This window comes from Theropithecus gelada, chromosome 16, assembly GCF_003255815.1.
Source record: "Theropithecus gelada isolate Dixy chromosome 16, Tgel_1.0, whole genome shotgun sequence".
Classification (NCBI taxonomy): domain Eukaryota; kingdom Metazoa; phylum Chordata; class Mammalia; order Primates; family Cercopithecidae; genus Theropithecus; species Theropithecus gelada.
The window spans coordinates 28,688,613-28,712,167 of record NC_037684.1 but is presented as its reverse complement, the minus strand read 5'-3'; the positions used below and the strand labels follow the sequence as shown (position 1 = coordinate 28,712,167).

Sequence of the window (23,555 nt, the reverse complement as noted above, 5' to 3'; positions counted from 1 at the left end):
AGTGTATCAGACAATGTCACTGCTCCACTTAGGTCCTCCCCTTCCCCTTTTCTCCGTTTGTGGGCCATCCCTTTCCTACTATAGTGTGCTTTATTCCTAACATTCAAAACCTGCAGTTTTTCTTCAGAGGACTGCCTGGGGACAACACACCTCCCCAGCACTGCACTTGCCCAGTCCCCCCACCATAATCCCAAAGGCAGGGAAGAAACCAGGCTGGAGTTGCTGGGCAAAACCAGAAAAAGAATGTACTGGAATCCCTTCTGAGGCCTTCGTGTATCGTACATTAATCCTTTACATGTCCCTGATGCATATATATGTGTGTGTGTGTATATATATGTGTGTGTGTGTATATATATATATAATTTTTTTTTTTTTTTTGAGACGGAGTCTCGCTCTGTCTCCCAGGCTGGAGTGCAGTGGTGCCATCTCGGCTTACTGCAAGCTCCGCCTTCTGGGTTCATGCCATTCTCCTGCCTCAGTCTCCCCAATAGCTGGGACTACACGCGCCCGCCGCCACGCCCGGCTAATTTTGTTTTTGTAATTTTAGTAGAGACGAGATTTCACAGTGTTAGCCAGGATGGTCTCGATCTCCTGACCTCGTGATCCGCCCGCCTCGGCCTCCCAAAAGTGCTGGGACTACACGCGTGAATATTTTTTAAAAAGCAATTTCATGTACATTTTCTCAAGCACCACTCAAGCTGCCTGTCCACAGGGCAGACGACCTCTCCTTTAGTCTTTCTCTTGAATATGCTCTTCAATTTCATTAATCTCTATTCATGAGTATAACAATATTGGATAAATTGGACAGAGTAGCACTTGTTCCTGGCTTTGCAGACTAGAGATGCTTCTATTCCCTGTTGGCACACTCAGGATGAGGGCTAAGGGCAGCCCAAGAATTCAGCCTCTCTCTCTAAATGTCAACTGTTTTCAAGTAACGACAGGTCAGGGGTCCCATCTGTTCATTCTCCTCCACAGTGGCCCACAATATCCGTCAGGTGTTTATGTATCCAAAGAGGAGGCTACTCACTCCATCTGGTAAACCAACATACTCATGATGTAGTGGAAAGAGCCCCGGAGTAGCACAGGGGGCTGCCTCAATACACACTTACTGAGCGTCTAACAGTGAATGAGTCAAGTCCTTCGTAGGCACTGGCAATGGGAAGATGACCAATACAAACGGCTGAACCTTGCTTTCAAGGCCTTCATAAAGCACTAGAGATGACAAACACGGTCCGATACAAAGGGTCAGGTTCAGGACTCCAGTCATTATTATCAAAGAGCCACGGGAATACAAAGGAAGGATTACTAGCGGGGGAAGTTCCTGGAGGGCATCACAAAGAGACCTCTGAGCTGGATCCGGAAGGACAGATGAGTTTAAGCTGAAAGTGGGGACGGTCGTTCCCGCTGGCGGGAACCGAAGGAGCCAAGGCAGCTTTGGGGCGGAGACCAGGTGGCACCCGCGGCGCTGCAAGGACACACAAGCTGTTGCAAGAGGGTCAACCTCTCCGGGCCTTGGCTCAGAAACCTGGGACGATTACACCCTAAAAGCGCTTGGAAAAACTGCAAAACTCGTACTGCTTTTCGCCAAAGCTACTACCGTGCCGTGAGGGCAGGAAGCCCTGCGAGGCGTCTGCGAGGACGCAAACGCCGCGAAGCGAGTCCTCCACGCCTCCATCCCCGGCATAGTGAAGTGTAGACTCTGGCCCACAGCCGAAAGGAAAGACCCGGGTCGGGGAGGGCCCCTCCAGGGGCGGGCTCAGCCGGAGTCTGGCCGAGCTGCGCGCGGCCACAGTGATTCCGCGGCCTCGCGCTGAGTGCCTCCCGCCGTCTCCCACTGCAGCCCCCACCGCCCCTCCGCAAGGCCCGGCGCCTCCCGCCACCTCTTCGGTCGCTGCGGCCGCTCCAGCTCCTCACAGCCGCTAAACCCAGGCCTATCCCGCGGTCGGTTCTCTTCGGCCCTCTTCGCCGTGACGAATCGGCGCCCGGCTAGGAAACTATCCAAATTCGGAGAGTTTTGAGGAACCAATGGGGCCTGAAAAAAATCCCGGAGTGTGCTAAGCATCACCGCATCCTCACTAGAAGGTTTATTTTTTCCAAAGAGGGTCGGGTGGGGCCCGGAAAAAAAAAAAAAATTAAGAAGAGTGTGGAAAGTGCGAGTGCGGAAGCTCCGGACGCGAGGGGCGGGGCGTGCGCGGGACAAAGGGAAGCGAAGCCGGAGCTGCGGGCGCTTTTTCTGCCCGCGGGTGAGTGTTTCCAAGTGGGCCGGACCGGGTTGGTGGGGGCAAGTCGTGGTGTCCCCGCTTGGCTGAACTCCGAGTTCCCGGGGGTTGCTGGGGTTCAGGCTTGGCCGTGGGGCCACAGCCGGGAGCCGGTTGCGGCCTCCTTGAGGCCTAGCAGAGCAAGGGTTGGAAGGGAGTCCCATCTGGGGCCCCCTCCTTGGAGGCAAGGCTGGTCACCCGAAATTGGTCAAAGCACCTGTGCATACCCCGTTTTAGGGGAGTTGCTAGTAAAGTACGTTCTCCAAGACAATGAGAGCGACCTCAGGAAGCCCGCGGGCGAGGCAAGTCCGTGGTTCTCACCCCCAGGAATAAGGTTCCCCCATTGGTTCAGGCAGCGACCTGAGGACTCAAGATGTGGCTTGTGGAGACGAGCAGCGCTCTGAAATAGTTTGGCCTGGGTTTGAAACCCAACTCTGGCACTTCCTGGCTGCATATGGCTTCAGACAAGTTGTTTAGACTCTCCGAGACTCCCTTGTTTCATCTGTAAAATGGGGATAGCTGTACATATCAAGTACTTGTGACTGTTAAGCGAAATAGGGTCATAAGCCTACCCCGTATAAAGTATTTCTTGAACAAATATTTATCGGGTATTTATTTTTATGCCAGGCACCAAGGATGGATCCAACGGTGGACAAATGTACAAGCCCACTCTTAAATTTTATGTTCTAGCAAAGGAGAACCATAATTTTAAAGTATTAACAATGAAGTATAACGTACAGGGAGCTTATGGCAGTTGTCAGGGTCCCCTGCAGCGAGGCCTGCTGGATGTTGACAGCTCCCTTAATGTGAGCAGAAAGGAAATCTACACCAGAGTCAAAGGTTTCTGACTGTTCTTTAAGAGGGAAAGACTCAGGTTGGACCATTGAGAAAATGAACTGTTTCTTTCCACACCAGGACTCATTCCTTACGCTCCAGGGAATTTCCTTAAAATGAGTAATAGAAGTGAAAAATCGGATCTATTCCACATAACTTTGGATGCAAATACCTCCAATAGTCATAGAAGTTTATTTGCCTTCTTTCTAAAGATGAATTTTTGTCTTTTTGTACCTCACTATTTGTGATGTATGTTGATGGAAAGAACAAGCTCACATGTGCCTGATTATGTTGTGAGCTGGTAATACTAGGAAAAAATTTCCTAAGAATTGAGCTGGGTCCTGCCATGGTCCCTGTTTCCAAGTAGCATACAATCTAGCCATATTGACAAGTTAAAAAAAGTTATAATAATATCATAGATCTGTGTAAACTGTATAGGAATACAGATGGGGGAGCAATTAATTCTGCCCAGGTAATGTATCAAGAAAGTTCCATTGAGGAGAAAAATTTTGAAATGGGCCGTGAAGGGTGAATAAGAATTTTTCAGGTAGACTCTCAAAATTTATTCCCAGCATTTATGAAGCTATTTACCACTCTTAAGAGAATGCGAAGTTCATTGTCATACCAATTACCTTTTGCACTGCTTCCAGGGATAAAATGCTGCCCAGTGTTAATAAAAATTGTTATCCCAAAAACATGGTACAGTTGCTGATCAAGGAGCTGTCAGTATCTGGTAGGCCTTGTTGGGTTGGACTCTAATACATCACTTTGTATTCTCATCCTTGTATCAGTCCGATGAAATGTTTACATGGCGTCAGCAAAATGTTTTCCATACAAGAGGTAGCTTAGTATCCCAAGAAAAAACCTGAAAGTACATTACTAAATATCCCCAGTACTTTATTTTAGTCATTTAATTCTAATCAACCAAATCTCCTATAAGAACTAGTTAAAATATGCAAAAGGCTTAATTACTAGGAATTAAGGTGAAGTAATTTTACTCAGAAATACCAATTAAATTACCCTATTCATTAGGAAAACATTCTCGTATGCTTGCTGAGTTTTGATTCTCTTTTTTTTTCCTTTTTTTTTTATTTTAGTGTCTCAGATTCATTCTTAAGGAACTGAGAACTTAATCTTCCAAAATGTCAAGTAAGTTTCAATTTTTATATTTATCGATCTATGTTAATAAGAGACTAATGCCCTAGCAAGTGGGAATTCCAAAATACTCTCATTTTTTTTTCTTCAAAACAGGACCATTGGTAGTTTTGTTGCATAGTATTATATCTCAGTTGTTTACAAGAAGTTATTTATTTTCTTTCAAACAGAAAGACCATCTTATGCCCCACCTCCCACCCCAGCTCCTGCAACAGTAAGTTTTAATTTTCTTGTTAATGTAATAGCCAAGTCTGGCCTTGATACAAAAACCCAGATGTCTTCCAGTGACAGTCACTCAATCATCACAGCAACAGGATGAAATTCAGCTTAAAAGAAAAAAAAAAAAAAAAGCATTTCCTACTAAATAAAATAATTATTTGCATCTTTCCTTGAACCAACCCCAACATTTAAAGAAACAATACTGTAAAACTCCAACCTCCTATGCTCAGTTTGTTTTGTTTTTTTCTTTGTAAATGGGAAATAAGTGAAAGTTTTACCATTTCTTTCTTATTAATCTTCACTATTAAGAGTCTTTAAGTTGTTACTGAATGAATGCTCATTCTGGCTTTTTTGTTAAACCTAACCTTCAACTGGTTATGTTTTTCTCTCCTTTCTTGTCTCTCTATAAAATTTTCATATTAAACAATAAAGCTTCTGAAACTATACTCATTGTAAGTATTTTCAAGCTGTTCAAGTAAAGATTTCATTATCTATGGGTCAGATCTTGCTATTGAATCTTTTTCCACTCCATAAATTATATTTTATTGGTTTGGAAGTATGTATGTTTTGAGGTATTTAAGAAGTAGTTGTGAACATATTTTTCATCCAGCAAGCTCTGGCCCAGCTTGGTCAGCATGTAAAATAATTTTCCAACCTACAAAACAGATTTAGCAGTAACTGTTCAGGTCTTGCTGAAATGGCTTCCTTGTTGGTTTTTTGGGAGGGGGGTTTTGTTTGTTTTTTTAAAAACACTGTTAACATGACCAAATTCTACAAAATTAGTTCTTTAATATTAATCCTTCCTTCCATACCCCCTACCACCTAAATTTCAGGCTAGTCTACTTTTCACTACTAATTAGGTCCTTGTGTAATTTTGTTTTCTCCGCTAGAAAACTATTCATATTTACTAACCCTCAGATACATGTTTTAGTTACATTTATCAACAATTTGTTTTTCTTTAGTGAGATACTTTTAAAAAGAGATACTGTACCATATGTTCTCATTTCAATTTATATTATATACAGGCTCTAAAGTTAATTCCAGTAGACCGTAAAGTCCTATGCTTGGTTTCTTTTCTTTCTTAAATCAAAGAACATTTGTTATGACCATCTCCATGGCATTCCGCTAGTGGCTATACAGGTGGAGCTGAACAATTGAGATTCTGACCTCAAAGAGCTAACCATGTACTTCAGCTTTGGAAATGGTATAATTATAATGTTTTGCTTTCCATTTTTTTTTTTTTTAGTTCCCTTATTTTTATAACATTATTGCCTCATAATGTTGAACAGTGATTCTTATTATTTATGCAAACTTTGAAGGTGTCATTTTGACATAAATACTGCCTCTGACAATGTATCATATCTTGAGGACAAACTTGATTTTTTGAGATTAAAATATTTCAAAAATGAAGTGTCCCCTTATAACTTACTATGCGTAAAAAGGATTTTTTTTTTTTTGCCTTTCTTTAGTTATATTTTTGTGCCATTATAATTTCACGTTAACACACAAAATATAGAAAACTAGGGATTAAAACATCCAACAGAATGGATACTAAATTAATTATTCTCCTTCCTTCTTTCCATTACTCCTACCACCACCACCATCACCACCACTACCAATACTATCACCACTATCACCTCCGCCACCCAAATGTACCACTCCAAGTAATATACACTTCTTTCATGCCTTTGATACTTCATCTGTGTTTTGCCTACTTAAATATGCTTAATTTGCGTCTTTTCTAACTGTATAGACTAGAAATTGATCAGCCGTTCTCTTTTCTCCTAAAGAGTATCAAATGTAATATCTGCTTAAATGTCTTTCTTTTGGGTACTAAGGATATGTGCAGCGGCATGTTTTAGGAAATTGTGTTTATTTTGTAACAGCTACAGCTTAGTTGGAATGTGTTAAGTGTATTTTACATTATACAATTAAGGACCGATATTGTTAATTGCATGTAAAAATGAAATTGTCACATATTTTGATTGAGCTTTACAAGGTAAAATACCCGAATTTTGGTCTCTCTCTACTATATTCTTTCTATACATTATGCCTTGGTTCTCATGAACATTGAGTGTCATTGTATTAGCCCCAAGGCCACTGCTATATAAGAGCCCATTTGTGATTACATCAACACATAATTCACAAAAACCAAGAGTTCTGTTGCTGAAATGAGCAGTTGTGTTTTGAAAGGGTGAGAGCTATCAGGAAACTAGATGAAAAAAGAAAATTCAAGTCTATCAACTAGAAAAGTAGTTCACATTGAGACTAAATGCAGAAATGTTTTCATGATTGACCTGTGGAAGATGGATCAAAGAAGAGATGGAAGAGAAATCCTATAAAAGAATGACTGGGTTAAAAAGATCAGATAGTACCCCAGAATGAAATCCATGCATTTCTTACAAGTCTTTGTTTTAAATCATGTATGTGACATCCATCAAATCCAGCATATGTTCTTTTCAATTGACAAATCCTGGCTTCCCGATTTGAGTCTCTTCTCATTTCTCACATTATATAAAATGATTTAAAACTGTCTTTGAAATCAGATCCATTTCTTGTTTTTGTTTTTAGTAGATGAATACATTGGTGGCATCCACATGTCAAATAAATTGTGTTTTGTTTTGCATGTAGTGTTTTCAGAGTTCTAGTTTATCACACTTTAAGCCTTCCTATCTCAGTCTTCATATATTGCTAAGTTGTTATATCCTGTTGTTGACCATAAAGTAAATCCTGAATGTTTTAAACACTTCAGTGTATTGCTTTCCTCCAGAAACACAACACACATTCACAGTCACACAAACACCCCCAGTCCCTGCAAAAAAGAAAGAGAAAAACAACCAAAAGACACTGCAGACAGGTTTCTCAATGAAAGAAAAAGATTTAATTTCCTCAGTGGAAAAAAAGAACAATTACAACACATCATTGCTTGTTTAAATTCAGGTTGCTTTTGCATGCCATATGCAGATCATTTTTCATTTCTGTGTTTTCCTCGTTTGAGCTCATTTCTCATTCGTGTTTTTGTCTCATTTGTTTCCATCAGCAAATGCCCAGCACACCAGGGTTTGTGGGATACAATCCATACAGTCATCTCGCCTACAACAACTACAGGCTGGGAGGGAACCCGGGCACCAACAGCCGGGTCACGGTAGGAGAATCAACTATTACAGCATCCGGCAAACAACTGGAATTGACCAGAAATGCCTTCAGAATTAGGTCTTTTTGAATCATAAGCACAGCCATTTAAAAAAATTTTTTTAACCTAGCTTTTTGACTATTTTCAACATTCATTGTAGCATCTCACACTGAAAAAATAAATAGTGAGATCTGGAATGTATATGGAAGAAAAGAAAAATCCATTCTGTTTGGTGGTTGGTAGGGATAAAGCCTTGAGCACTTGATGCTTATACTGTATGTAAACAAACAGAATTTCTTCTGGTAAAAATACCCTTTTTGGCATAAAGAGTATTTTTCGTTTTTATAAGGTGATTGGCATTAGTGTCAAGGATTCAGTTTCTAGTAAAGGCTGGGCTTTCAGACCTGGCTTTTTCAGGGCTGGAACGCTTTTGGCTGGTATACCAGTTTGAATCCCTACCCATAGTTATTTGTCTTTTGGATTTAATAGTTGACCTTCTAACTGAGACTCATTGCTCTACAGTGAAAAAGAGAAAAACGTTTTAATGTCACCTCAAAGAAATGCAGAATGAAGATTGAATGAAATTAATTTGAAGTATCAAACTAGATACGTACAACGAGAAGTGCATTTCTAATCCTTAGTATAAGAGATATGATTTCTGAAACTTAGGATGTTTCATTTAAATGATCAGCCTAAGATTTCAAAATTAGAATCATCTTAAATTTCATTCAAAAAAGTTTAAGTGCCAAAAAAGCCAATAATTATAAAAATGACTTACTAAAGATAAAAAATCCAAAAGTCAAATACTACATTGGAATGTAGTGTTGCTGAGAATTTATACAACCCAGAATGGCTGTAAAGTTTTTAATATCTGGTTTTTGTTTGCTGTATTCATAAATAACAAGTGCCTTCTATTAATGTAACTTCAAAAAAGCCCTCTCACCCTGTAGTCAAGCTAGAACTGAAAGTTTGTAGCTATCAAATGAATGTCTATCTTGATAAGCATATTGCTTAGCTTGATAGGTTTTGTTTGTCTAAATTTTTCATTGTTTCTGCATAATTTGTACTTCATAAGCATATCAAGTTTTATGTGCCATGCATATTTCATGGTATCTGAAAAGAATTCTGACAAAGTGTGTGTATGTATGCATTTCACAATGCATACAATTTTTATGTGCATCAATACATGTTTTTCCCTGGCCTAAACGTGTTGTTTCACAAGTGTAATGGGTGGCAAGGTTTGCAGATGATAAAGAACATTTTAATTTAAACAATGAACAGAATCAATCTTGGATCTTCATGTTAATGCAGAAATTTTTTCACGGGCAGTAAACAAGAATGATTGCATTTAATAGCTCTATACAGTCACCTCTTGATTATCTATGTTAATGGAATACAAATGGTAACTATAATATTACAATAATTTGTCTTTTGGTTTTGTGTAAGCATTTTGTTCTTAACTTGGATGTAGCTGTGGGGGATTCTCTGTTAAAAATGTGAGATTGTTCGATGGAGACTAGGAAGAGAAAGTGCACTCCCTATCTGAAATCACTCATCTGTTTCTTCTCATTCCTTCTTGGCGAATGTTAAGAACTGAGCATTTGGCGTGGACACTAGCTACATGGTAGATGAAGTATAGAGAGGTGTGGGGCATGGAAAATTTGGTGTTTTGGTCCTTTGTAGAGATTTACTTTGTATTATTGTCCTCTTAACACCAGGTTGAAGTGTAATCAAACTGCTATATGAAGAAGGGCCTAGAAAATGTGGAGGTTTTACACTACTTGCCCTGTTTTCTATATCTAGTTTAAGCTGTTAGGACTCAGTGGCTCTGATTTTGACCATAATAAAAGCATTTTGATTTTCATAAAAGCATTGTGACCCTAGTTATGCATTACTTTTGGGGGTGAGGAGAAGCTCCCGTTTGGTATTATTGTGTGCATATTGTGTTAGTGGCTTTCATGAGTCTGTGAAGCCCTGTCCAGTAGCTTCTGGTAGGCTGTAGAGAACATTGGGTTTCCCTGGTGACTCTGGTATACTTGGATAGTTCTCAGACAGTAAATACTTTATATAGCATGTCAAGACCTTTTGGAGTGCTTATGATAGCTACAAGATGGAATTCATTCCTAGTCAGTTCTTCATTCAGATGATGATTAGCATTCTCCTAAGTATAGGTGTGAAAACACATTGAGACAAAAATGTCTTTAAAAACAGCCTGTTTCTGTACATTAATAGAAATTCTGTCCCAGAAGAAAGCTCTTAAATAAGTTCCTGCTAGAGAAACAGCTGAGAATTACAAAAGAAACAACAACAAAAAACTGAGTAGCCAAGATAAATTTCACAAAATCATGAATTTTATTCATGGGCGATTTCCTAAGACCTTGCTCTTCTGTAAGCCCAGTTCTACCCACCTCTCCGTTGGAAATTGAAAGCAGAAAATTGAAAAGAGAGTTGCTGCTAGAGGTGGATTTCCTGATAGTAGCAAGGAAAGAAACAGTTCAGAAATGGAAACACATTCTCCAAAAGCATAGCCATAGGCCACTGAAAGAGCCAACAACAGATTTTCGCATTTCACACACCCGACAGAGGGTTACAGCACAGCAAAACAGTGGTTGTTTACAATTGAATCTTATCCAGAAAGGGTCTAAAGTATGTTCAACTTTTTTTTACAGAAATGTTTAAGACATTGTAGAAAGATGTCTGTCTGAGACATTAAATAAATTGGAGGTGTGTAATGATATAAATCTTTACTATCCTGCAAACCATCTGGAATTTTAACTTTATTATTGTTTTGGGGTGTTTTTTTAGTTTGGGTTTTTTTGTTGTAAGTTGACTGGTCTCAATATATAGATGATATGTGTACCTTTCTTTGGGAGAAAGGAAGAGAAATAGCAAATCCATTAACATAAATGTGATTCTTTGAAAAATATCAAAGCAAATACTACTATGTTTTTAAAGTGTTTTAATTCATACTTAAAGCTCGAAAGCATAGGCATTTTAGAATTCTTTACCTCTTTAATTTCAAAAAAATTTTGACAGTAGTCTTAACCACCTCAATTATGGGCACAATTCCAACCTTATTTGTAACCCATTTCATGGAATTCTGAAGGTTTGTGTTGGATATGAGTTGGAAATGCTTTCTAATAACTATGTGTGAAGAAGCAGACTTTTGTGTGTCTGTTCCTCTGAATCCATAAGGTTAGTCTTATAGGAATTCCCTTTCCCCTTAAAAGAACTTGTACAAACCCTGATACAGGTTTCCCTTTATTGGCTGCTACCCCACCACTTTTGATAGTTTCCATGCCCCCTGGCCATCTCACTCTCTTACCCACTGCTGGCCAAAAACAGTGTCTGTCTACCTGGGCACTAGCATGAGGTGTAGTAAGAATGCATGGAAGGAATGGAAAGAGAGGAAATACTGCTTCCAAGGCGAAATGCTTTCTAATAACTTCATATATGAAGAAGTAGAGTTACAGGGATGGAGAGAGACCCTTGTAGGAAGAGGAAACATTTCTTGATCATAGTGGAAAAGGACACAAACATGCTAATCCCTGAGCCCTCAAATGAAAAATAAGGTTATGATTGGGGTCCCAGCCCAGAGTGGAGGAGTATCTCTGGGGTTTTATCATAGCAACAACAGAAGGGGAAGCGAACAAAATGTTACTTTAGTTTTCTTATAAGGATTTGCCAATCCTGTCTTTTGATAATTAGAATAAAGCCAGCACTTCATTTCTCCAGCCTAGCAGGGAGAGTCAATATCAGAGGAGATCTCCTGAAAATTTGCGAATTGTCTGAAATAGCAATGATTTTTCTTATTCTGGGTCTTTAATCAAATGCAGTCATGTATATTAAGAGGAGACTAAAAAGTTCAGAAATAAATACTTTTAGATGGGTGTTATCTGGGTGGTCTACCAGAAGCTGTCTGGAATCTCACCTAGACTTTAGACCACAGGAAAAACTGATCACTTTATCTTTCTCTTTCCTTCTTTTTTAATTTTTTCTCTCACCTATTTTTGCTTTACCTTTTTAAAAAATATTTTTCAGTCTTCCCTCCCCCTCCTTTTCTTCTGTCTTTCTTTTCCTGCACATCACATCTTTCCTTTTCCTCTGTCTTTCCCATAAAACCAAACATTTTTAATGGAATGGAACTTCTTGATACAACACCTCAAAAATAACAATCAGGCCCCATATCTGCCACTTCTCTGTTCCGGATAAACTTGTTTGCTTTTACACTGTGATTAGGACTAAGGACACAAAAAGGTGTGACTTTCATTCACACTTCTCCTTCCCCTTTACAAGAAAACCACTAGGTAACAGACAGAACCTTAAGAGAAATAAAATCTCTAGCCTGGCAAAGGAGGTAAAGTGGTTTGTTATTTCACTAATTGTTTTTGAACCTGAGAAGTTGTTTTTGTGGTGATATTGGGAGTACATTCCTGACATAGTGCTAATAGGTTAAGGCCCCTGTAGACAGTGTGAGAATGGTAAGTGTTAAGGGTTCAGATCCTGCTGCAGATAATCAAGTGTTGACTGTATGTGTAATGGTAATTGAGCAGAATAAGAGGGTGCCAGGTAATGTCCTGAATGTGAGACGGTTGATATATAACCATATATTTTCAATGTATGGGTTACTATGTAATATTTTATTTGTTCCTGCAGCCAGGTTGTCAAAGCATTGGCAATAAACTGCTAAGTAAAACATTTAAAAAGTTTGTGCTTAAAGTCATTTTCTTTTGAACATTTCTGAATTTGCAGTGATAGCTATTTTCAGTGGAGAAAATATTTGGACGAGTAGAAGAAAGGCGCATTAGAATTTTTTAAGGGACTCTCTTTTCAGTTTGCCGGTGAACTCCTTACAGCTGAATAATGAATGTATTTAACTCTTTTGTAGGCATCCTCTGGTATTACGATTCCAAAACCCCCAAAGCCACCAGATAAGCCGCTGATGCCCTACATGAGGTACAGCAGAAAGGTAGGCGCTTAGGACCTGGAAAAGAATGAGGACACTGTCTTTGCTGCTTCTTTCTTTGCATCCAATTTTAGATTGGCTTAGCCAGCTTTTCTGTGCATATTCAGAGGAAAGGACCAAAAAAATACAGTTTTTAAGGCAATTAGTTCTGATTTCAGAATTCCAGAACTAAAATCCAACAAGAGGAGCATGATTAAATAAACTGTTAAAATCCTTAAGATAGAATGTTCTGTGGCCATTAAATTAAAGTCATGTCTTTTGGAGAATATTTAATGACATGAGGAAAATATTAAGTGAAGAAGGACTACAAGACTACATGAATTAATATCTCATTTTTATAAAAATAATGGCAACCACATGTTAGTTTGAAGGGGGAAAACACAGAAGACAGTGGTTATCTCTAAGCAGTAAGCTTATGGTAGTTTTTATTTTCTTTTCCTCAAGTTTTCCTTTTTTTTTTTTTTGGTGATGAACTTACGTTACTCTTAAAATTAAAAAAATAGCCAATATCTTTATTAAAAGGCAGAGCATTATAACTACTATCTAGAAATTGTAAACCTTTTGATCTTGACTATTACATTGGTTTTTGATAATATGATGTATTGTGTTATGCAAATTAAGCACTTCTAAATTCACGTGAACTTTTAGTGACATAGACTGTGTTATTGAAGTAATTCATCTTAAGTGTCTATAGTGATTGGAGATGTTCTTGCATATCACATTGAAGTATTTATAAGTGAGTGACATGATGTCTGAGATCTATCTTAAAATAATCCAGTAGGGCAAAGATAACCTGAGGTTGGTCAGTCGTTGATCATTGTTGAAGTAGGCTGATGAGTACATAGAAATTTGATACCGTTGTCTCTGCTTTTTATGTTCAAAAGTTTCCATATTAAAAAGTATTTTTAAAGGTCTATACATTTAGACATCAGTATTAACATTTCATCTGTTTTCTTTTTAAGGTCTGGGACCAAGTAAAGGCTTCCAACCCTGACCTAAAGTTGTGGGAGATTGGCAAGATTATTGGTGGCATGTGGCGAGATCTCACTGATGAAGAAAAACAAGAATATTTAAACGAATACGAAGCAGAAAAGGTAGGATAGGGGCTCACAGTGGGATAGATAATGTGTAAAGTACAAAAACATTGGCTTACTATTTATAAAAGAAACATAAGATTTGGTCAGAAGGCTGATGCTGTACTGAGGCTTTGTCTACCTGAGTCAAGTCAATTTCTCAAGGCCTCAGATTTCTTGTCTGTAAAAAGGAGATAATTATCCGAACACCCTGTTTACATCATATCTTTTGATATTCAAATGAGATAACATAAGTCTGCATTATAACCTGTAAAATGTTAATTATAAAACCAAAAAACATTTGAATTTCAGATAGAGTACAATGAATCTATGAAGGCCTATCATAATTCCCCCGCGTACCTTGCTTACATAAATGCAAAAAGTCGTGCAGAAGCTGCTTTAGAGGAAGAAAGTCGACAGAGACAGTCTCGCATGGAGAAAGGGGAACCGTACATGAGCATTCAGCCGGCTGAAGATCCAGATGGTAAAAGAAAAAAAGTGGGGTTTTGTTTATGCTTTCTCTGAGAGTTAGGATATGAGTAATCTCTTAGGTGTGTTTTATTTCTTATCCTAAATGGAAAAGAAAGCATAATTTATGTGTCATCTCAGTATTTTGGTTATATTGAGTAAGATTTGTATGTGAATTTCCCACAAGAAAAAGAAATATCCTTTTGAGTGCAGAAAATGGCAAAAATTATTTATTGTTTATCAAAATCTTTGTACTCAAAATGCATGAAAGGTTTTTAAATCACAATCAGGATTTTGCCTCATCTGCTTTTACAAAGCTAAATGCATTCTAGTTATATCCTGTTTTCTTACTGGTTCACTAAATTCGCTGAATTAGAGGCTCTTAAGGGAGAAGCTAATGAGTATGTGGAAACATTATGAAGTTTCCTTTCCATTTAATTCAGAAATCTAATAAGAATGTATAAATATAGCTCATGCTACTACTTTTATGGGTGTACATGAGGGTACACCCATACAAATTTTATACATGCACACGAATAGCAGAGCTTCCTAATTGCCATTCTGTATGAGTAGTTAGCAGGTGTGCTGATTGTTCTGGTCTTGTGCAGCCAGGCAGGGTCTGAAGCTGCAAGGAGACCCAGAGATAGCCACTTGCAGTGTGAACACACTCAACCACATATTTAATGTGCTGTATAAATACTAATAGTTTCTCTGTGTACTGCTATGATGTGCAAAAGGTTAGAAGCTCTTGCTACAAGTGACAAAAACATCAGGAAAATGATTTAAGATCCCATCTTAAAGTTGCAGTAACAAAGAGGAAGGCTATAAGAACTTTAAAGACAGTATCAATGAGGGAGGAAGCAATAATAGCACCTGAAGACAAGAATAAGTTGATAAAAGTGGGGAAAAACAGAAATCATTTTTTAAAATAATGGACTGGAATATTGTCAAATGTTCTCATAAATACACACAGTGGAATGTAACACTATAGAGAATAGAATATGGAATAGAAACAGTATTGAGTGTTAAACAGAATCAGCAGTGCTAAAGACACACTAGCATCCTCACACTTTAATTACTCAAATGGAATGATTAATGCAAGAGAAACATACAGAAGATGATCCAGGCTACAGATATTGGGAGGATGGGGGTCAGTACAAGAGGAAACAAAGGCTAGCAACGTAAGTAGAAAATAACTAAAGCTTTCGTTAACACCATGAACATTGAGAAGGACTGAAGAGATTCACTCAGAAACAGTCTCAAACTTGGGCCTATTATGTTTTTAACTTTAAGGGTGGGTCTTAAAGTTGCTAGTAAGTAAGTTCAGGTAGTAATTAAGATGCCAGTATGAGAATGTCTTTAGCATGCCAGTATGAAAATGATTAGAAAGAGGAAGACTTGGGAGGTGGAAATGTATGTCAAATGTACATAAGAGAAAGGTGGCATCTGCATGAAGTACAGCAGCTACTGACTTCTTTAACAGAGGACTATCAAAAGATAGACATGACCAGGCGCCATGGCTCACGCCTGTAATCCCAATACTTTTAACTAAAGCAGGAGGATTGCTTGTGGCCAAGAGTTTGAGACCAGCCTGGGCAACACAGCAAGACTCTATCTCTACAGAATACTTAAAAATTAGCTGGGCATGGTGGCTTGTGCCTGTAGTCCCAGCTGCTCCAACTGAGGCTGAGGTGGGAGGATCAATTGAGCCCAGGAGTTCGAGACTGCAGTGAGCTATGATCATGCCACTGCCCTCCATCCTGGATGACAGAGCAATACCCAGTCTCAAAAAAAAAAAAAAAAAGAGGGCATGTGCAATTATCTACACAAGACAATGAAGGCTTTTGTTCAATGAGAGCCTCTTCATGGGATAAATAGCTGTTCAATTAGATCATAATTAGAAAAGCCATTCCCCGAAAAAAGGAAGCAGATGACTTACATGCAAGGAAGAACAAGCCCAAATTCTTAGACCTTATTACCCCATCTGTGGTCAACACTGGGGCCATATAAATGAAAGAAGAAAATAAAAAATAACAAAAACAGATAACTTAGACAGACATAGCACAGATATACCACATATAACCCTAAAGGTGAAAAACTCTTAAAAAGTAGAAAGATTACAGAGTTTTTAAAAAACTGTATCTTACCTAATAGTTTTAATTTCAGAAGTTTATTTCCTAAAGGAATTACTCAAAAGGAAAGAAAAGTAATTTTTTTAACTTTTTACAAAAACAACAGTTTTTAGCTGTAGTATTTATGATAATGAGAATTTTAGGAACTGCTTAAGTGCGAGACAATAGGAGAGGTGCTAAACTGACATAGGAGCACCACAAAGGCCTCTAACAGGGTTCCCTCTGTAACAGGCTTTCCTCTGTAACAGGCTTCCCTCTGTAACGGGGTTTCCTCTGTAACGGGGTTCCCTCTGTAACAGGGTGTCCTCTGTAACAGGGTGTCCTCTGTAACGGGCTTCCCTCTGTAACGGGCTTCCCTCTGTGACGGGCTTCCCTCTGTGACGGGCTTCCCTCTGTGACAGGGTGTCCTCTGTAACAGGCTTCCCTCTGTGACAGGCTTCCCTCTGTGACAGGCTTCCCTCTGTGACAGGCTTCCCTCTGTGACAGGGTGTCCTCTGTAACAGGCTTCCCTCTGTAACGGGGTTTCCTCTGTGATGGGCTTCCCTCTGTGACGGGCTTCCCTCTGTGACGGGGTTCCCTCTGTGACAGGGTTCCCTCTGTGACAGGGTTCCCTCTGTAACGGGCTTTCTCCTCTGTAACGGGCTTTCTCCTCTGTAACGGGGTTTCCTCTGTAACAGGGTTTCCTCTGTAACAAGGTTTGCTCAAGTATGGTTTCTCCCTGTCTGGTGGGACACTGAGGTGATTAAGTGGGTCAAAAAGGAGCATTTGTTTTAGTATGTATTGCTACAGAGAAAGCTTTTTTTTTTTTTTAATGAGTTAGTTTAAAGAAAAATATTAAGTAAACAATAGTACAGGCTGTTAGTAGATATATGAAAAACTATGAAGGCGATAGAGCAAAGACTGAGATTAAGGAAACACTAGATACCTATTAAAAATAAGCATATAGGGTGTGCGCAGTGGCTCACACCTGTAATCCCAACACTTTGGGAGGCCAGGATGGGCGTATCATGTGAGGTCAGGAGTTCAAGACCGCCCTGGCCAACATGGTGAAATCCTATCTCTACTAAAAATACAGAAATTGGCTGGGCGTGGTGTCATGTGCCTGTAATTCCAGCCACTTGGGAGGCTGAGGCACAAGAATCGGTTGAACCCGGGAGGTGGAGGTTGCAGTGAGCCGAGATTGGGCCACTGCACTCCAGCCTGGCTAACGGAGTGAGATTCTGTCTCAAAACAAAACGAAACAGAAGCATATAAACCAGACCCGTACAGCTGGCTAAGTGTAAACTGACAAAAATTAAATTTGGAATCAAAACATTTATTTTTCTTCTATAAAATTCTGTGAGGGCCTGGGAAACTGAATATTGTTAGAGATGATGTTTCCTCTGCTGTGATAATTTTACAAATTGGCATTTTCATAAAGTCACTGCCCAGTTCATATGTTGTTCGTTAGTTGTTAAATGCCTTAAGTCACTACCAAGAAAGTGAAACATTGGGCAGAATTTCAATTACTGCCATCACATGCAGCCTTCACATTGATTCCAAAGCCAGAAGAGACATGTTGTATCTCATTTATGTTTTAGCCAAAGCCTTCTCAGACACACATCGTCACTTAAAGACTGTGAGATAAATTACTACCTTGGCCAGTGAACACATTACGTCCTCTGTATGGTTTTTATCAAGTAACTGCCCAGTGCTCCCATGACGCTGGTCAGGTCCCCTTGTTAGGCCAGCAAGGGCCATGGTTCCTTGATAATTAAGTGTTAACATGTTACACTCCTTTTTATGGTTACTGGTGACCTACTTTGCAGAACAATTTGTTCATTCCAGATTATGATGATGGCTTTTCAATGAAGCATACAGCCACCGCCCGTTTCCAGAGAAACCACCGCCTCATCAGTGAAATTCTTAGTGAGAGTGTGGTGCCAGACGTTCGGTCAGTTGTCACAACAGCTAGAATGCAGGTCCTCAAACGGCAGGTCCAGTCCTTAATGGTTCATCAGGTAAAGTCATAAAACATTCATTTCAATAAAATGGGCCTATACCACAAATCCCAGCTGACATGATTCCTACACCATGCCTAAATGTACCTGTTAAATATGTCAGTCTAAACTCTTCCTGATTTGGAGAAGAGGTTTAAGGAAGTGGACCTTTCCCAAATGTTTAATAAGTTTGTCATTAAAAACTATAATATAGAACCTTGTAATGGAAGGTATATTTGTTAAGAAATACATGTGAACTTAAGAATTTTGAGGTGTCCTATCAGTCTTTACTGCTCTACTAAATACTTTTTCCAAAGGAATTGCTCAGGCCTGAAACAGTATTCTTTAACATTTACCTATTGATCATAATCATTTCTTTGTGCTGCATTTTGTATTTTTTAAATCTTAGCTAGACTCATGTAATAAATGATCTAAAGTTCAAAACATTATTTGGTACACTGTTTGAAAGTATGAACCATTAAAACAGGAGACATGATTGTAAAGCCTGATCCTGTCTTGCAGCGAAAACTAGAAGCTGAACTTCTTCAAATAGAGGAACGACACCAGGAGAAGAAGAGGAAATTCCTGGAAAGCACAGATTCATTTAACAATGAACTTAAAAGGGTATCTGTTCAATATGTTAACTATACTTTTATCACCGTACCTGTTACTTTATTTTTCCTCATTCTTTTTTCCAAAATAGTATTTTTATTGAATGTTGTTCACTTTGAAACAGGGCTAACTTTACTATAAAACCTGTAAGATCTTTTTTTTTTTATAAAATTGTTCCCATTCTCTTGACAAAATTGCAATAAATTTGAAATATCATGAACTATATGCATATCTACTAGGCCTATAAATGCTAGAGCCCTCTGATATTTTAAACTCCCATACAGTCATTAACTACTTTCATTTTATTGTGATTTATTCATCAAATGTCTTCATTAAATGTAATTTATAGTTTGCACTTTGCATTCAGACAAGGAAATCTAGTTGGTAGCCCAGAATGTAAAATGGAAGCCTTATGTATACCCCAGAATTTTCACTATTTTGCCTCACCAGCTGCTCTGGAATATCCCATATTATATGACTGCTAGAGCAGTTTTCTTTTCTTGTAGACCCAAGAGTTTCAGAGAAGACCTAGAACCACATTTTTTTGCGCACATACACAGACACACAGGTGTATAGATATATATATAGTTCATAGGCAAGGAAACCAACTTTTGAAAGAATATATCTGGCTCAGAAATTATAAGGAAAAACATTACTGAGTTCTGTTTTTTTCTGACTAGTTGTGCGGTCTGAAAGTAGAAGTGGATATGGAGAAAATTGCAGCTGAGATTGCACAGGCAGAGGAACAGGCCCGCAAAAGGCAGGAGGAAAGGGAGAAGGAGGCCGCAGAGCAAGCTGAGCGCAGTCAGAGCAGCATCGTTCCTGAGGAAGAACAAGCAGCCAACAAAGGCGAGGAGAAGAAAGACGATGAGAACATTCCAATGGAGACAGGTAACCCACTAGCAACAAACGCAAAGGAAGTGCCAAGACTTTGTATGGCTGTCTTTAATTTAGGTTTTTCTTTCTAAGTGCAGGTATTCTGGTACCTGCCACTGAGGGTGATGCCGAGTACTAGATTTGACATGATACTGACATTCAAAATTTTAACCTTTAATGCTTACATTATTTATCAAGATGTGGTTATTACTGTTAAGATTAATTGTCTTTGGTGTCCTAGGACAGCATTCTGCGAAGTAATACCTGTAAGGCAATCCTGCCCATCACTTGTTTTTGTAAATAAAACTGGAACACAGCCACACTTGTTTGTTTACATACTGTCTGTGGCTGCTTTGGGGCTAAAACAGTGTAGTTGAGTAGTTGCAGCAAAAACTGCCTGACCTGCGAAGTCTAAAATATTTTCTGTCTGGCTCTTTACAGAAAAAAATTGCCAGCTCTGTCCTAGAAAAACCCTTACTTCTAGGTATACTGATTTTCCTGATTAAAAGCATCCCTCAAGGTAAAAAAATAGAATTAAAAATAACTTGTATAAATAAAACTTACATAAAGTACTGATTACATTGATCGTCACTTGTAATTTTGAGATCACCTTACCTCATAGCACTGTTTTGACACTGCCTAGTACACTGTGTAAACAGGACTCAGCTAAAAGTAGTTATGGAAAACAAAACCAAAGGCTTCCTGGAGCATCGTTGAAAGAAGTGGGAGGGACAGTAGTGATACTTGGTTCTCAAATGACAACCTCCGAGTGCCATACTTTGTACTCAAATGACAGCCATCTGGAAAACATGAATGGAATATAGATATCTTTCCCAGGTATTTCTGCAAAATTTAATCCAGCAGATTAACATTTTAAATAGTCATATTTTAAGTTTCACTATCTGAGTCTCTTTCTGTTTTGTATGAACGTGAATTCATTCATCTTAATGAATTTGGAGCATGAGCACATTTTTGTGGTTAAAACAAAAGCTTGCAAAATAAAATACTGATTTTTGCTAATTTTACAACTAGACGAACACTCAGTCCTTTGCCTCTGTTTTGGCATCTATGAATGGGGCATGTCTTATGCTTAAGGTTTGCAGGTCTTTACTCAGGTTCTGTCCTCCTAGTTCAAGGAAAAAACCTGAAGAAAATTGTTTGAGACTATTAGAGCTAAAACCTCATGCTTTTAATTTCTTACAGGAAACAGCCCAGCATGACTTTAAACAAAGTGTCTAAAAGATCAACCTTGTATTATTTCTACAACTGCTCTCTCCTTGTTTAATCCATAACACTACAGACTAACGCTCATTCACTGTCCAATAGAAATAAAATGCAAGTCACATGTGAAATTTTACACTTTCTACTAGTAACATATTTTTAAAAGTTAAGCCAAACAAGTGTTTTAACAGTATGTTTTATTTAATTCAACATATCTTAAATAAAATTATTTCAACACGGAAGGAACATTTTTAAAATCAGCTTTCCTTTTTTTAAATAGTCTTCAAATCCAATGTATATTTTATACTTTTATACACATCTCAAGTCAGAAGCTAAATTTTCATCAGAAGTATTTGATCTGCATTTATTTAATAAATTTCATTAATTTACAGCTAAAAAGTAGATTTTTCATACCCAAATTGTTCCAACATTCTTAAAAGTTCTTTAGTCACACTGGCTCATTTCAGGGGTTTAATAACCACATGTGGCTAGTGGCTACCATATTGGACAGCACAGCTGTATACTGTCAGCTTAACTAGAGTAGAATTTCATCTTGGAACTGACAGTGACAAATGTGTGATTACAGAGGAGACACACCTTGAAGAAACGACAGAGAGCCAACAGAACGGTGAAGAAGGCACGTCTACTCCTGAGGACAAGGAGAGTGGGCAGGAGGGGGTCGACAGTATGGCAGAGGAAGGAACCAGTGATAGTAACACTGGCTCGGAGAGCAACAGTGCAACAGTGGAGGAGCCACCAACAGATCCCATACCAGAAGATGAGAAAAAAGAATAAATGTTGCCTTGTTTTATGTGTTCTAAATACTTTTTTAAATGAAAAAATGTTTTTTGGTTTTAATGGTGTTATGTGGTTTGTGTATTAATTTTTTTCTTGTCCATATCACACCACCAAAGGCTTTTGGACCATTTAGCATCATGAGCCTAATGGCACAGTCAGTCACCTTTCTTAAGTGTTGTGAAGATGGCTCTTTTCTTTGGATCTTGTTTCTAGCCCTCAACTGCTGAAAGCCTCAGAATTTAGGTTAATTGAGAAAACACCCACCTCTTTTAGAGAATTATCCTTTGATGCTGCAGAATCTACTCTTACAATGCCTTCCTACAGCTCACTGGGGTGCTTACCAAAGCCATAGCTTTAAACCTTCCCAATCCCCATCAACAGCTTCCTGAAAGTTTCCTCTCTTGTTTACTTCTGCAAAGGGTAGCTTCTTAAAAACGTGATCATGTATGAGTAAGTATTTGTTCACTTACCCTTTTTTACTTTTAATCAATGTCAGATACCAAGAGTTGTGTTAAGAAGTTGAGTGTAGCCTGCAACTATGCGTGGATCTTACTGATCCAGAAATAGTCCCCATAGTTAGAGTAGTTACTTATGAAATGGTCATTAAAGTGAACACAGCACATATACATTATCTGTACTGCTTTTTGTTATGATTAATATTGGGTATGTTCTGGTAAATCCATCCTTATTGTATAGAAAGAAAATTACTTTTTTACCAGGTTTTCCAAAGACAGAATAGATCACAAAGCTCAAGGAATTTAATATTCTTGTAATGGACTAGATAATTCAAACTGATTAGCCCATTTCTGAAGAAAAACAGCTGGGAATTAAGTTAATCCACTTGAAATTGTTTTACAATAATCAGAACATTCGAAACCTCAAGGCTCAGGATCCCATAGATCAGAGCCCACCTTTTTGATAAACTCTTAAAGTCTTGGAGACTAGAAGCAAGATAGTTTGTGACACATATGCTTCCCAAAAACTAGAATAGATTTTTACTGAATAGTGGTATATCTGATGGTATATGTTTCTTAAAGGTCCAAATGTAATAAAAAAAAAAAAAATGAAGAAAAAGGTCTCAGTGTTTTTAATGTACTACGTAGTTGTATGCAAGACAGGCATCCAGTTTTTTTCTGTAATGCAGTGACAGTGTGGAATGACCACTCAGCCATTATGAATTTGTGTACTCAGGGCCCTTGTCTCACCCAACTGTCTCGATAAACTGCTGCAATAGTTTATTTGTACAAGACACTTGTGAAAATCACTTTTCTTACATTATAGTCAATGTCACATACGGAAGTTGGTCTTTGACTCCAAAAGTAAAGGGAATATGAAGAAATCTGTAACGTTTGAACTATCTTTGAAAAAATGGCTATGTAATAAATGTAAGTCCTGTGCTTATATGGAGAGAACTCTGTACCAGCATGAGTTAATTTATAGTGAATTCACTGCTATTCAGTTCATAGCACATTAGTGACTAGGAATCTATGTTCAGCTTCCTGAGAGGAGGGGAGGAAGTTTGATGTTGGGTGGAAACGACTCTTGACATCTGTTTCCTTGTGCGTCAAAGAACGAATTTGTATCAAATCTGTTGAGCTTTGGCCATTATATGGCTAAGAACTTCAGCCATCTCATCTCAGACGAATTGGACAGCCTCCTTGATACATTTTCTAGTAGTCAAAATGGGGCAGATATAGTATAATATGGGTGGAAAACAGTGCCCCAGCAAGATACCAGGTTATTTACTGTGGTATGGAAAGCTCTAAGAGAATGGAAGTGGTTCTTTTGCCCAGCTGGAAATAGCACTGGGAAAACAAGTGTATCCAGACCA

At 38.5% G+C, this 23,555-nt stretch overlaps 1 protein-coding gene across 5 annotated transcripts; it reads left to right on the top strand.

Annotated features, from left to right (window-relative positions):
- Window positions 1-354: 354 nt before the first annotated feature.
- Window positions 355-22,785, top strand: SMARCE1 (SWI/SNF related, matrix associated, actin dependent regulator of chromatin, subfamily e, member 1). Of its 5 annotated transcripts, none has more exons than XM_025361361.1 (11): window positions 355-2,243; window positions 4,190-4,241; window positions 4,418-4,461; window positions 12,488-12,568; window positions 13,528-13,659; window positions 13,951-14,122; window positions 18,066-18,238; window positions 18,740-18,841; window positions 19,510-19,720; window positions 20,147-20,225; window positions 21,513-22,785. In XM_025361361.1, the coding sequence occupies exons 2-10, from the start codon at window positions 4,235-4,237 to the stop codon at window positions 20,209-20,211; spliced, it is 987 nt and encodes a 328-aa protein (XP_025217146.1). In that variant the 5' UTR covers window positions 355-2,243; window positions 4,190-4,234; the 3' UTR covers window positions 20,212-20,225; window positions 21,513-22,785. The 5 variants fall into 5 exon arrangements, with proteins under 5 accessions (XP_025217146.1, XP_025217142.1, XP_025217144.1 ...); XM_025361357.1 differs by lacking the exon at window positions 20,147-20,225 and adding an exon at window positions 7,507-7,611; XM_025361359.1 differs by lacking the exon at window positions 20,147-20,225.
- Window positions 22,786-23,555: the final 770 nt, after the last annotated feature.

Coding starts and splice junctions, on each gene's coding strand:
- SMARCE1 (XM_025361357.1), top strand. Junction 4,462..7,506: donor CCACCCCAGCTCCTGCAACA/GTAAGTTTTAAT, acceptor TGTTTCCATCAG/CAAATGCCCAGCACACCAGG. Junction 12,569..13,527: donor ACATGAGGTACAGCAGAAAG/GTAGGCGCTTAG, acceptor TTTCTTTTTAAG/GTCTGGGACCAAGTAAAGGC.